The sequence below is a fragment of the Adiantum capillus-veneris genome, chromosome 12, assembly GCF_014529385.1.
Source record: "Adiantum capillus-veneris isolate H3 chromosome 12, ASM1452938v2, whole genome shotgun sequence".
NCBI lineage: Eukaryota > Viridiplantae > Streptophyta > Polypodiopsida > Polypodiales > Pteridaceae > Adiantum > Adiantum capillus-veneris.
In genome coordinates, this window is record NC_140942.1 from 28,287,986 (window position 1) to 28,302,630 (window position 14,645).

The following is a 14,645-nucleotide window of genomic DNA, read 5'->3' on the forward strand; positions in this document are numbered from 1 at the left end:
GTCGGAAAAAAAAACATGGGTAAGCACAATATAATTGTTCCTAAAGGAAAGCACAATTTGATTGTTGCATAACCTAAGCACAAACTCCTCTAAGAGTAGATAGAATTCATTTCAATTTACAAAAGTATAAAAAATACAGAGTTTTTATGGCCTAAATATGTATCACCAATCAATCTTTGTCCTCAAAATCTCAATGATTCATTCCCCTAGGCATACATGTGTTTTTTAGAGGTATCTCTGTATAACATAGGAATTCAATACTAGAGCACTTGATCCACAAATTCACTCAGTGTAACCCATATCTACTAAAAATCATAAGAGCTTCACAAATGGTTAGCATACCACAAGGAGCAAAGAAGAAAATAGTACTTTATTCTACTCCTCACAGGTATGGAACACCAAGGTTCAAAGTCCCAAAGTCTCTCACCTTACTGAACATGAAGATCATGAACACACACACACACTCTCTCTCTCCCTCCTTTGCCTTCATTAGTCGCCTTCGCTTGCAGCTCGCAGCTCTCCACACCTTTGCCTTCATCTATCGCCTTCGCTTGCACTGGCTGGGCAAGCCGGTGCTTTCGATGGAACTATTTTAATGTTGAAAGCATAGGAACTCAAAGATGTGTAATTTATACACAGTTCTACACATGATAGTTTCTGGCGAGAATCGAGCACGACCCCCACGATTTTCCTAAAACCATGGGTGGGTGGCACCCATGACACTCTCAACACCTTGCCGTGCTGTGTGCACCGATGCGAACCCATGCTATTATTTTTCATCTTTACCTATGTGGAGTGGACGAGGCTGATACTAAGTTTCAAATCATCGTGACTCTAATATGTGTCAGCGCTTATCATATGTGTAGGTGGATCTCCTTGTGGTAGTAACAAATAACCGCCTTCCTAAGAGAGTCCATCCTCCTCTACCTGGCAGCCTCTCAAAACGCTGACTCTGCCAATGCCTTTAATCCATTGCTCCCTCCCCCTTGCGTTTTAAAACGAAGCTGGCATTGGTACCATCGTTGTTCCCCATCCTCCTCCCTTGTACTCAAGAATTTTCGTCGACGCCCTGTTCTATCGTCAGCGTCTTCAAACGCCAGCTGCACAAACCCCCCCTTCATGGTGCCCTGCATTTCAGAACGCTCGTCGACTTTGGTACTTGGTGTGACGGTAGAAGTCGTTTTTCGCTGTGAAATTTTGAGAAACACTCCCTAGCGGGTCTTCTTGACTCACCTGCGGCTCAGCGTTTTAAAATGCTAGGAGCAAAGTATGTAGGACGGACGGCACGATGTCCTATGTTGGCTTGGGAAAGTTTTGAGGAGCAACTTAGAAGGAGGGATTTGAGAGCGGCCCGAAAAGGCAACGAGAACTTATTTCTTTAAATCAGCTTTGGGCCTCAAACGTGGAGGGAGAGGATTTTGAAGTTTGGTGCGGCTTAGTGGAATTTTGAGGCCCTTGGAGTGTGAGAAGGAGCTCAATTATAGCAGATCGATCAATCTGCACGGGCAAAGCTCTGGAGGAAACCATTGTGAAGCCAAAAGCAAATGCACAAGTTCTCTAGAAGACAAAGGCAAAGGCAAGCTTGACAATGACGACAGGACCAATACTTAATTAGCTGCCTCGGTACCCAAGAGGACCGAAACCCATTGCTATAAATATGACATGACACTTTGTTTGGCTCAAGAGTTTGAAGCCAAAGACCAAAGCAGGAACTCGCAAAGAGACAAAGGCACATGCAAGCTGGACAGAGATAATGATAGTAAAGATTTGATTACGGAGATCTGCATGGCACACGTGGTGGCGACCACAATGACTACGACACCAAATTTCTAGTCAAAGGCCAATTGCTGCTACTAGCTTCATTCAAAGAGAGGGGGCAAGAAGTGCTTCGTATAATTAATTTGGACCCTTGTGTTGGAGTTGAAGTTACTGGTGTTTGAACCCGTGAATCGGAGTTCAAGACACATGCATTTGGCAATCAAGGAACCTCTAAAACACTATGGATGAGTGCACCAATCCATTGTTATTGGTCGGATGAAGGACAGGATGTGTTTCACAATTCATTATCTTGGAATATTTTGGACGTGATGTGTTCACACTTGATGAATGGGGATTCTTGGACGTAATGTGGTCTACAATTCAATTTCCTGTGCTCAATATGGCATTCTTCCAAGGTACAAATTTTAGGGTTGCATAATTGAGGTTGATTGGCTCTCTCTCTCTCTCTCTCTCTCTCTCTCTCTCTCTCCCCCCTTGGTCTCTACGCTTCCACATCGTCGACTTTATCAAACACCCCCCCCCCCCCCCCCATGAGGAGAAGGTTTGTAATGCCAAGGGAACAATTCAAGAGATCTACAACACTCCAATGATAGCAAGATTATTCTAGTTTTCTCTTCGAATTCACAAACCCACACACACATAGAGCTATATGACAAAGATAATTGATGACATATTATTCAAGAGAGGACTTTCTTTTTTTTTTGGTTTTTTGGGGGGGGCGGGGGGGGGGGGGGGGGGGGGGGGGGGGGGGGGGGGGTGTCATTTGTCAAAAGCATCACTTCTTTCGCTTGCACTCACGAATAAAGATGGTGTTGTGTTCGCAATTAGATTTTGTACTTAAATCCATAATTGGGGGGAGAGGATTCAAAACAACCATTGTGCCACAGTGGAGAACGTTTTTCTTAGAACGGCTTCTCAAACAACAGGCTCATGAAAAGAAGACATTGGTAAAATTTACATTTCTTAAGTATATATTGGGATTTGGGACGTTCAGACTTATTTTTCCAAAGACAAGGATATTCAAGATAAAGTGGCTCTCTCCTTTCTCATTAGTATCCTACTCCAGTAAGATGTGCTCGAGCACTAACACCAGCCATCACAAGGATAAAGCCCACTGGACAACTCCGAATGTTAAAGCCTTGTAGTATAGCACCTAACTTCATAAGATTCAACAAAATTATCGATCGGCGGGTTACAAACCCGGCTAGGACATGGAGACACTCAATAATGATAAGTGAGCTAAATCAACGGCAACAAGAAGAGGTGAGCTCTCTAGGTGCTCAATGGTGACTTAATGTGAAAAGGTTTGAATGGAGCCAACCATATAATAAAACCCTTTGCACTATAACACTGATTTGAAATTCAAAATATCGCCCACAACCCTTGTTTCCTTACTAATATACAATCAAGAGGAGCTAGCCCATCAGCTATTTGCAAAACAAGGATGCATGAAGACTACATTCTGTAAGAATCTTAAAGAATGGTCTAGTGTATCAACATTGATAAATCAATTTTTGTAAGCTTGAGTAACCTTAATCCTTCCCTGATGCTGTGTCAACCACCTTCTCAACCCCAACATTACAACCCATGTTGCCTTGGAAGTCTTCTCTTTGATCATTAACATTATAGAAGCACTCAATATAGTTTTTATAATTTGAGCTTGTAACCCTTTATAGAATCCTTTACCACCTTCTTTATGCCAAATTATGCGCATTGCATCAAACATACTCTTCAACACGCTTCCATTGGCTGGAGATGCTTGCATTCGGTGCTCAGCCTCCTCTGACTTTGAAGCTTGCAATATCACTTTACACCTAAACAAAAATGTGAACACACTTGTTTTCTCCTTGACAAGGAACGTACGTCATTATATTCGATCCAAAGCACAAAACCACAATAATGCATAGAAAAGTGTATACAGAGCATCAATGAGAACTCAAAAGTAAAATTCATCTACTTAAATATAGTTTCTGAGTAGCAAAAAAAGGGAAAATTACCAAAATACCCCTCAAATTTGTGGAGATTCCCTAAGTACCCATGTAATTTGGAAAATTCCTAGAATACCCCTCAAGATTGGACTAAAATCTCCAATATGCCCTTCAAAATTTACCAAAATTCCCAATCTACCCCTTGCAATAATAGCAAATATGGTAAAAACGGTAATGTTTACAAGTTTCTCTACAAATCATTCTGTTCAACTGATTAAGCATGTTAAGATGTATTTTGTTGATGGTATTTTGGACTCAAAGACATAGAATAGATCGATATTAACAGACACAAATGCTACCATTTTTGGGTATATATGTGGGTTGACTAACAACTTTGTATATACGTGTTTATGCTTTTGTACGTTACCTTTGGGGAAATTGGAGCAATTCCTTGTAAACAACAGCACAAGGGTTATAATTACAGGGCTATTGTAAGAATTTCCACAAATTTGAGGGATATTTTGATACTTTTCCCAAAAAAAAACTACTGAAAAAAAAAGGAAGAAAAACAAAAAAAAAAACCTATTGTAAAACAAGAAAAAGGAAGGAAAAAAAAAGGGCACTTAAATAAGGTCAAAATAACCCCTTCCCTCCCCTGAACTAGAGAGAAAAGAAACAAGCTGCAGGCAGGTTACCTTATGGCAGGATAAGTGATCACTGTGGCGATAGTTTTGGAAAGAGCCCCCAAGAGAAAGGCAGACAATGCGGATAATACGAGAGGTGAGGTATCAGAACTACTTCTATTCACCCTTGATGTTTGTGAATTGTTTGATCTGAGTATCCGTCCTTTCAATTGCTCATACACTGTGTACTGAGAAACCACACACTTAGAAGCTCAATAACGCACAAACCACGGCAAGTTGCCAGCTCTTACACAAGCCATAACCAGCAACGGTATCAGTAAGTATTATACCTGTATAGCAGGATTGCAGGTTAATAAAAGTGATGCTGCAAGACCATCATAAGCCTGCCTCCAACCACCCTCTTTAAGAGTCCTCCACAATGTTTGAGATTTTCCGAACGCACTGGTCTGCATCCGAGAAGAAGCAGTGTCCAACGGCTGCAGATAAAACAACCATTGAGATCCTCAAAGATACTGCATGCGCTGAATATTTCCGTTCTTTAATTGATAGATAGTCAACATTCATGGGTAGTCAAAAGTCATATATACGACAATGTTGACCGAATTGACTCCAACAACCTCAAAAAATTAAAATAAAACATCCCACGATGACAAGCAGCTGTTTCATGCACGATGATAAAGCAGCGGTTTCATGGACAGCTCCTCAAGTTTCTTACGATTACACACATTCAGCCTACAAAACCAAACTAGCATCTCTTTGTTTCTTAGAAACACATCAGATCATTGACAATGCTAGGTGTTTAAAAAGAACACATCTATTAAATGAAAATATTAAGTTTGAACCACAGTAAATCAGTGAGAAAGAGAGAATGTTAAAATACAAGCCATGGTCACAAAAAGCAGCTTGTTTCCTGCGCCATGCCCACACCGTGTACTTGGGATTTTGTCCGTGGAGACTTCTACTGTGGTTATGTTGCCGAAATCGGGTTAGTAAAGGAATTTCAGCCCGATAAAAGTGGGACAGCTTGTAGAAAGTTTACAACGCTCTAGCTGCCTGGCCGTGGTTTGTCTTGAAGTGTTGAATTCCAATCACAGGCTTATTCATGAAGTTCCTTTATGTCCTAAAGTATAAAGTAAAGTAAAGAATTCGGGTGAAAGCCTACGTCTACCGCCCTACGGGCCGGTTTCATGGTTCCATTGCCGGGACACAATCACTTTTTCCTCAAGAAGTGAGCCTCGGTTGGTTTTTGAGCAAAGACACAAAGCACAAGAACTTGGAATTACACTATAGTTGACAAGACGGATGACACTAGGGAAGAGGGTTCCTCTTCACAGGACAGACAAAAAATTCCGCATGTTCCTACATAACCTTTCCAACGTTCACCCTGCCAAAAAGTGGTCTGACTTTTTGCTGCATTTTTAGGGTTTGCAAGTATGAACCAAGATGAAATAGGGAGAGGTCTCACGGTGGTAGACTGGCCACTAGATCTCTTGCGGGAGTGACGTGGGTCTGCCGCTCGATTCTCTGAGGCAATTGCTTGGATTCTTTGACGCATTGGTAAATCATCTTGAAATTGAGCTTACTTGGTCCTGGGTAGTACGCTACAGTGTTGTGGAATTATGCTCATTTGCAGAGGCAAGAGCCTCTTGCAGAGGTAAAAAGTTAAGGGACAGGTTGCAAGATTTTATGTGGTGAAGCTCAAGAACTATCCACCTATGGATGCAAAGTGGATGGAAGAGCATGAACTGTCAGAGTCACCAAATGTATTGCAGCTTTACCTTGAGGCCTTTGGGTTACAACCTACATATGCCCCAACCCAATGTTTGCAAAGGAGGCTAATGATAGAACTAGCACATCAAATGTACTCATGGATTTAATGCAATAGCAATGTACATTGTTTGACAAAAGTATGAAGGTCTCATTAAGTCATTTGTACACATGTTTTGACAGTCTTTCTTGCGGATACATGCGATGATAGAAGGGTGCTTGCCACACTAAATCATCTATGGCATGTATATATGGCACGCAATCGAGGACAATTGCGTTTTTAAGAGGGCGGTATGTCACGAGGACGTGGCAATTGCTAACTTGAGTTGTTGGTTTCCTTCTGATAATTTTTGTTTAATTTTTGGGAGCCTCTTTTTGAAGTTGCAAATAGTCGGACATGGTATGGCCAGTGTGAAACGACCGACGGCCGAGAGTTTCACCCGCAATCGGGAAGGGCAGGTCACCACGAGTTGGTCGGGCTAATGGGCACTGGAATCCGAGCAGTAAAAGGGTGTCTAGGCTCAATTCAAAGTCATTTAGGCCCCTCGCTACACTCATAAGTTGGTGGGTAGTAGGGAATTAACTCAAATGAGGCAAACTGGACACATGGTGGCTCCAGATGCAAATGCGAGAAGCATCAGCAAGAGGGGGCACCCATTTCAAGAGGGGGGGCTGATTTCAGCCCATAAGTGAGTGTTATAGTGTGTGTGAGTAGTGGGTGCAGGTCCTCACAGCTTTAATGGAAAGCTTGCCTTCTCCCTTGCTCTATGTAGTGCGACGATTTTCTCTCGCGCATCTCTCTCTCCCCTTTGCACATATGGTAATGCCCCTCTAGTTGGGCTTCTCAGATGACCATGTACAGTTCTGGGGCCAAGGCAAGAGCCTTCTGTACAGGAACCGGATTGGCTAATTGCTAATCCCCTTCAGGTACGCACAGTTCCATCGCGAAGGAATGCGAAAACGGAGAGCTTTCTCGTGTGAAAACTCACAGGGGAACTGTCCCATCGCGTGCGGCAGCACCTGAGACACACATAGGCATGCTCGCTCCGCTCGAAACGGTCCAAAACAGAGAATTACAGCCTGCTGTGTTTTTCTGCAGGTTTAAGGTTTCGCACCTAAACTGCAGGGGTCGCCAGGGGAGCCTCGGAAAGGCCTTGGGATGCGTGTACATGGCAACAGGCACCTAACAGTGGCAAAACTGAAATTACAGCATGCTGAAATTGACCTGCAGCTCACTGGAAAGCTTCCATACCGCAAGGAAAATGTCCTTGACGTGTACTTTTGACCTACAAAAATTTTTGCGCCATTATGCTCGCAAAATTGGGTCAAAAACCTGCAATTACAGCCATGGACAGGTTTGGACAGCTTGGTGAGGGTTAGGTGCAAGCATTCAGGTCGTTTATTTGCCATGGGAGCCTCGGGAAAGCATTGGGTGCTTGTACAGGACAACTTTGAGAGATTTCCCGCAAGGAATCTCATCTAATTCAAGGGCAAGTGACCCTACAGGTGCGAGAGCTCGAGGGCTATCCACAGAAGCGATCAGCACGCGGATTGAAGCCCAAAACAAAGAATTCCGCAAGCTGCAATTTCTCACCAGGTTTTGTGAAGTGCTCTAAAGTGCGTGGAAAGTCACCGTGTACTTGGGATTTTGTCCGTGGAGACTTCTATTGTGGTTATGTTGCCGCAATCGGGTTAGAGTAAAGGAATTTCAGTCCGATAAAAGTGGGACAGCTTGTAGAAGTTTACGGGTTTTTCTCAAGTATAATAAGAATAACGAAATACCGAAAGGGGCGCCAGTCTTTGGGGCCAACAGGGTGTCGTTGTTTGCTTGGTAGCGCTCTAGCTGCCAACAGGCCGTGGTTCGTCTTTAAGTGTTGAATTCCAGTCAATCACAGGCTTATTCGTGAAGTTCCTTTGTGTCCTAAAGTCTAAAGTAAAGTAAAGAATTCAGGTGAAAGCCTACGTCTACCGCCCTACGGGCCGGTTTCACAATGGCACAAACCTATAAGAGGTTATTGAGAGCAACGCTTTACGAAACCTCCGATTGTACTATGTAGGCTATTGCAAGTAGCCACAGTGAGCTGGTGCCAATCCGTCATGACGTCGGCTTCAAATTCATTTGACAGCCACGCAAATACAAACATTTGCTTGAAGTATATACCCATGTGGCGGATGCTTGTCCTTTGCATCAACAATGTCGTCCACCATGTAAGCGCATTGTCTTTCAAGAAAGTGGCAACTTTCCTAACCTTAAAGGCCTGTGTAAAATTTCCTCCTACATAAGCTATATCAAACTGCTGGAGGAAAGTAAGAGCCTTTACCTTAACCACAAAGCCGCTGAAAGTGCTAAACTTTACAACTGCACCACCTTCTTTGTAAGCTTTTGGTTTCTCCAATGCCTCCAAATTGTCATAGGGAATGGTCTACAACATGGGCACTGTGTTTACTGAAGATGAATTTGAGGACGTTGGCGAAAGACGAGTCAACCAACTATTGGGGGGGAAGAAGAAGCAACTGAAGAAACGCAACAAGGGAACTGACTTACCTGGTTACTTAGGCCGAAAATCCTCTTTTGTGAATGCAAGAAAACAAAAGAAGCGTGTACGTTTCGAAGGATTGTCCAGTTCATCCTCATCTTCTTCTGACATCTCGGACAGCTTATCCTCTTTTGACTCGAGTGGTGAGGACAAAAGGGCAAGAAACGACCAAAGGACCATACGTTTTACTCAAAAAGGAAGCACTTTTACAAGGTCAATCAAAATGATTTTCTCGAAGACAAGGACAAAAAGACCAAGGAATTCAAAGAGCGTGGACAGGCAGTACAGTTTGAAACCTTCGAGGTTTCGAGATGCTCCTAAGGCTTTAGCCTTTATCCAACAATTTGATATAGTATTTTTTGGAGGCAGCTATACAGAGCACTCCAAGATTAGACGGGCAGCATCCTATTTGAAAGGTAATGCACAGACATGGTGGTCTACACTTTTGTTAAGAAAAGAAGCACCGACAAAGTGGCTGAAGTTTAAGAGACTCTTTATTTCTTAATGGCTCACTCAAGAATATGAACGGGACGTGATTACCGACTGGAATCGTCTTCGGATGGTCAAGGCAAAACCCTTGGATACATGCTGTGAGAGATTTTGGGATGTTTTCTTACCTGCTTCATCCTTTAAGAAGATCAGTTTCAAGCAGCAAATCGAGCGGTTTTGCTGTGAACTTCCCAAAGATATCTGAAACTACTGCCTTGAGCAGACGTCCGAGTCCATACAACAATTGATGGGACATGCTAAGCGGGGATTTGCTATGCATTCAGGTAACTTGACTTATCCACCAGATAAACAATCAAGAAAGTCAAATTAAAAGCAAACGGCAGAGAGATACACGATCTCTACTGACAGAACAACAAAAAGACGAATATTTCAAAGCGGGAACATATGTTGAATGTGGAGAACAAGGACATATCTCTACACAGGTGCCCCAAAAAGGCACAAGAATGAGAATGGCTGACAGATTGAAAATAGAACGAGGCGAGGAGATACTCGTTCCAAAACAGATATTAGATAGAAAATTTTATGAATTTATGGACGTCCGTACAACTACCTCGTCACCATCTTTTACGCAAGAAATTGAGTGCTTGTGTGTGCATGTTGAACCTGCTCTATCACTTGGGCCCTGTCGCACACGGTCCCATAAGTTGGAAAAACTTCTTCTGCTTCTTCTGCTGCTGCTGCTTCTTCTCTTAGGGTTTAGGCCCCTAGTCCTGTATCTGCAGGTTGGCTCCGTTCTTTAGTGGCTTGACATGCAGTTTGTGACACACTCTCTAACAAAAGGAGAATAGTGGAGTTCTGAAGGGATGAGAGAGCACGGGTAGCAGGTGATGAGGCCTCGGAGAAAGCTGAGGTGGCTTTATCCCCTAGGCACTCACCTGCTGCTCATGCATCAGCCACTTCGGCCAATATTACTCTACAGCCTACCCTTATGGTTATCACCCTCAAACCCGAGCTGAGCCCATTTGGATACCAGAGCTACCCATGAAATATGCTACTGGCAAAGAGTTGCAATGGCTCATAGTGTGTTGCCCATCATAGTAAGAAACTTCAGTGTAGTGGGCTTGGGCTCAGGTTCGAGGGTGATAACCATAAGGGTAGGGTGTAGAGTAATATGGGCCGAAGCTCTCCTGATGAGGGTGGGTAGCATATGGGGCATTGCCTTGTTTCCATTTTTTTGAGTGGAAATCTTTTGCAAGCTGCTCGGTGCCCAAACTTCAATGTAGCGATTGTGGGAAGTTTGGGTACCAAGCAAAAGATTGCCACTCAAACAAGGCAGTGCCCCATATGCCACCCACCCTCGGCCCATATTTACCCTACACCCTACCATAGGAACAATCCACACACACACACACACAAAGGAGGGGGAGGAGGGGGAAAGGGGGGGGGGGGATGATGTAGGTTTTCTATGTAGCAATTGTGGGAAGTTGGGGCACCTCGCAAAACATTGCCACTCAAACAATGGGAAAAAAGCAGTGCCCCAAATGCCACTTACCCTCACCTATGAGACCACGAGAGAGAGAGAGAGAGAGAGAGAGAGAGAGAGAGAGAGAGAGAGAGAGAGAGAGAGAGAGAGAGATAAGTTTTTAGTGGCATAGGTACAACCCAAGAGACCTCAAAGATTTATCCCATGAGTCTTGAACTGGACACCTGAAACTCAAGAGGGAACTGGGTTAATCAATCTACAACACCTGTCATTCCAATTTCCTCTTCTTAAACACACACAAGTGTGCATGCACACATGATTAGAGAATTTTTAACCACATAGGAACAATTTCAAAAGACCTCAAATGTCTAAACTCAAGACCTCACGAGGGAACTGGGATAACCAATCTACCACACTTGGGTGATAAGAGCCAAAGAGTGGCGCAGCGGTAGGTTTGCTGATGTGGCTGTCCGTACTGACTAATTTTGACATGTCAATCGGTACAGTGCTGACTACATCCACTGCCATGCCACAAAGTGCCACCATGGCAGATCCACACAAGAGATGCTTTATTGGGATATCAAGATAAACTCCGACGTTGACTGCAGAATTCGGATTAAACAGGTCGTTCAAATCTATAGAGTTGTACATATCAGTTGCTTTTGGGGTCGATTTAGCAACCACGAGCTTAAAGAATGTAGTCTACATACCAGTTGTGCCAGTTGTACCTGGATTCAGTGAGTGGGCTCACAGAGCAATTGTACACACTTTTGCTCACAACAAAGTAAACAAATACTGCCAGGTGTGCCTGTTTAGGGGCCAATGGCGTCTGACGGGGCGGAATGCCCCTCTGGTGTCTTGTGCAGGTGTATTCTCTATAGTTGTTTCCAGTTATTTGATTTAAGAATCTGTTCTGCTCAACACCAAGTATGACGAAGTGCAGATCACTGTTGAAGAGGAGGTCGAAGTCGAGGAAGGAGAAGAGGAGGTGATCATCATCAGAAGGATCCTGGCTCACTGGTCCATAAAGTAAAGTCATAAACTGGCATGCACACCTCGAAATTCAGCACCTACTCACTCAAACACACACCACCTGTGGCCCACTGACCATGCATTGTCCTAGGACCTTGAGGTCTTGTCCACCTGCCCAGTTCGGAGGAAAAGAAAGAAAAATAAAAATAATGAATAGAAGCCAAGATAACCTCTTGATGATAACACGAGCTAAAAGAAACCTTCTCTAAATCTTTTTCATTTCATGGTTTATGAGTTAGAGCCAATTGATTTAAGTATAAGAATAGCTAATAGGTCTCTTTAAGAAACAGAATAATAGTCCACACTCTCAAATCAGCCTCCAAATGTTCATTATGACTAAGTGCATCAAAGATTTGCATGTTTTACACTGGTATAACCTGCTGCTGGTGTGTTTAGTACACCATAAGCCTGCATCCTCAAAGATCATCATGTGGTGATTATGCTCAAGTTTTCAGAATGTACTACATTTAGCAGTCTTAACCATGAAACCAGAGTACTGTTAGAATGTTGGCGGCGGAAAATGTTTCTTCATAATCAGAAAATGTTACCTCAACAATAAGAAAATGTGGAGAAAAGTATTACTACCTGAGTTATTATCACTGTACAAGCCCCTGCTGCAGCAGCTACCACAAGGTTTGCCCCAGTGCCCATTCTTTTTTTGTTCCTCTGCTGCAAATAGAGGTTTTTGATGAAGCTGTAGCTGTAGAAATATATAAATTGTGACACAAATGACTGAACAATCTTGGTCCCTATGCCTTGATAAAGCGCCAGAAGCTGACCGGAAGATCTTGCCTCAGCAAGGACGTCAAACGAAGACCTGTTAGTAAAATAACAGTATTTAGTACCTCTACTAGCTTTTGTATGGTAAATTTGATACTTGTAAGTTTATCCCAGACCATCCCTTAAAAATTCTTGCACTGGCATGCTGCAATTAGTTAACAATAACATTAACAATCCTAATGAGTGAGCTCAGCTGGAAGAAGAAAATTTCTTTACTTGGGGCTCATATTTCAACTTTGCAAGGCCTCAAGGGCCAATTTCTAAGGCTCAACCAGCAAGCCTCATGCTCATTACATTAGATCCAAATCCTTTACCACCTGCAAATGAAATGTTTTTGCTCACCTGTAACCAGCCTGGACACTCCAAGCGAGAAATCAATAGCAACACACGAACAAAAACTTCATAATCACTGAACTTTAATGGAGAGAGAGATACACAGAGAGAGAGAGAGAGAGAGAGAGAGAGAGAAAGAAAGAAAGATTTTTAACGTCTATGTCAGGCCGAAATCGGCCTATGAGACAAATCAAATGTACATTGTGTGTATGTCATCCGTCTATCGGAAAGACAAATGAAACAAAATTGATACAAAACTGAACTGAATGTAGGTAGTGGAGTATCTGAGGAGGGATGGAGCTCTATCTCTAGGGGTATATGCATGTCTGTATGCTCAAGGTAGTACAATCATGAGAATGCATCAAGCCATCTAGCTCCATCCTGTACTAATGGGGGGATGTAAGATGTGGTACATGGGTGGGTCTGGTGCCAAGGCTACCCGGATGAAAGCTGTCAGGTCAGCCCTCATCTGAGCCACTCGCTCCTCAGTGGCACGGCGCTCCCGGGCTCGGATCTCCTCGATCTGTCGGTGGTGGGATCTCGCGCCCCTGTAGCCTGTGACTCGTGGTCGTCGTCTAGCTCGGTTCACCTCCGCCTGTGGGAGTGTCACTCCCCTCTGAGTGTCTGGTGAGGGGGGGGCGGAAATCCTCTGAAAGAAGTCTGTGAGCTGCGACTGTCTCCCCTCTGTCTGTGTAGCTGTGTGTGGCTGTAGCAGTGTGTCCCGATGGCTCTGTATCTCTAGTAAGAAACGTCCGAGCTGTCTCTGATCTCGAGATTCCATGATCTCTCGGAGAGTGGGCTGTCCTCTAAATAGGGCCTCATACCTGCCTCTGATCTCAGTGTATGCTCTGCATCTACATACAAAGAGCTCCTCACTCTCCACCTCCTCTGTGCAGGCTCTGCAGATTCGCTCCCCCCTGGGAACACCAGTATGTCTCCCGATCTCAATCTCTAACCTGTGTGAAGCCACTCTCAGCTGACCAATCGCCACTCGTGAGCTATGTGGCATATATGTGTCCATGTAGCGTGGTCTCTGTATGAACCCCCCAGACAATGTGGTGAGAAACTGGTCTCTGTAATCTGACATCCTCGTCCCCAAGCTAGGTGCCTCCCAGACTCTCCTAGTGTATAGTTGCCACAGATCCTGTCTCAATACCAAGTTCCTCTCACTGCGAGAGAGGTGAACATATGGTGAGTGGGGGTCGTACTGGAATGGTGGTAGGCTCTCCATGTCAAGACCGTGTCCCTCAAACCATGCTCTGACCTGTGAGTACCATGCTCTCTCATGCCCACTCTCTGATAGCTGTATAGCTGCCTCAAATGCTCTACGGGTAAGTCTGTCAGGAGGTAGCTCTCTCATCCTCTGGATGAAGCAAACTGTCTGGAATAGTGCCTCTACAACCATAGGTGGTGTGGCGAGCTCGGCTCTAATAATGTCGTGTGGCACTGTCTTCTTGCTGCGGAGCAAGCGTGAGATCATATATACCTGTGGTCTCTCAAGTTGTGTCCACTGGTCAGCTGTCAATCCTGGTGCCCATACTGCCGCCGAGTACATCAAGGCCGGGGTGACTAAGGTGTCGAAAAGCCACCCCTTCGTGCGGGGCTCCTGAAAGTGTGCCTGGTGGCACCTCCGCTCTAGCATGGCCAGAGCTGCATATCCTCGGGTGAGCCTGTCAACAGCAGCCTGCCTCATAGTGAAGGGTCCTGGTAGGCTGGTGAATGTGATGCCAAGGTAGACATAGGAGGTGACTACATCAACCTGTCCTCCTGCTGCTGTGAAGGTGGCGGCGCTCCTCACTGCACTGGATGTGTGAAAGATCATAACCTTGGTTTTGCCAAGGTTCACAGTCAACCCCCTGTGTGTGCTGAATTCGTCCAAGGCCTCAAGATGGCGTTGCAAGCCCTCGGGTGA

At 44.3% G+C, this 14,645-nt stretch overlaps 1 protein-coding gene across 2 annotated transcripts in view; it reads right to left on the minus strand.

The window, feature by feature from the left end:
• Positions 1 to 3,115: 3,115 nt before the first annotated feature.
• The window catches only part of LOC147445500 (peroxisomal adenine nucleotide carrier 1-like), a 36,217-nt gene continuing 24,687 nt past the window's right edge, over positions 3,116 to 14,645 (minus strand). The window contains exons 2-6 of one of the 2 annotated variants that reach the window (XM_086525008.1): positions 12,400 to 12,437; positions 12,206 to 12,289; positions 4,681 to 4,827; positions 4,403 to 4,578; positions 3,116 to 3,593 (exon numbers count right to left, since the gene is read on the minus strand). In XM_086525008.1, the coding sequence (XP_086381134.1) occupies positions 3,287 to 3,593; positions 4,403 to 4,578; positions 4,681 to 4,827; positions 12,206 to 12,289; positions 12,400 to 12,437 (752 nt within the window). In that variant the 3' untranslated portion in view covers positions 3,116 to 3,286. Of the gene's footprint in view, positions 3,594 to 4,402; positions 4,579 to 4,680; positions 4,828 to 12,205; positions 12,438 to 14,645 lie in introns of both variants that reach the window. The other variant, XM_086525007.1, reaches the window with a different exon arrangement.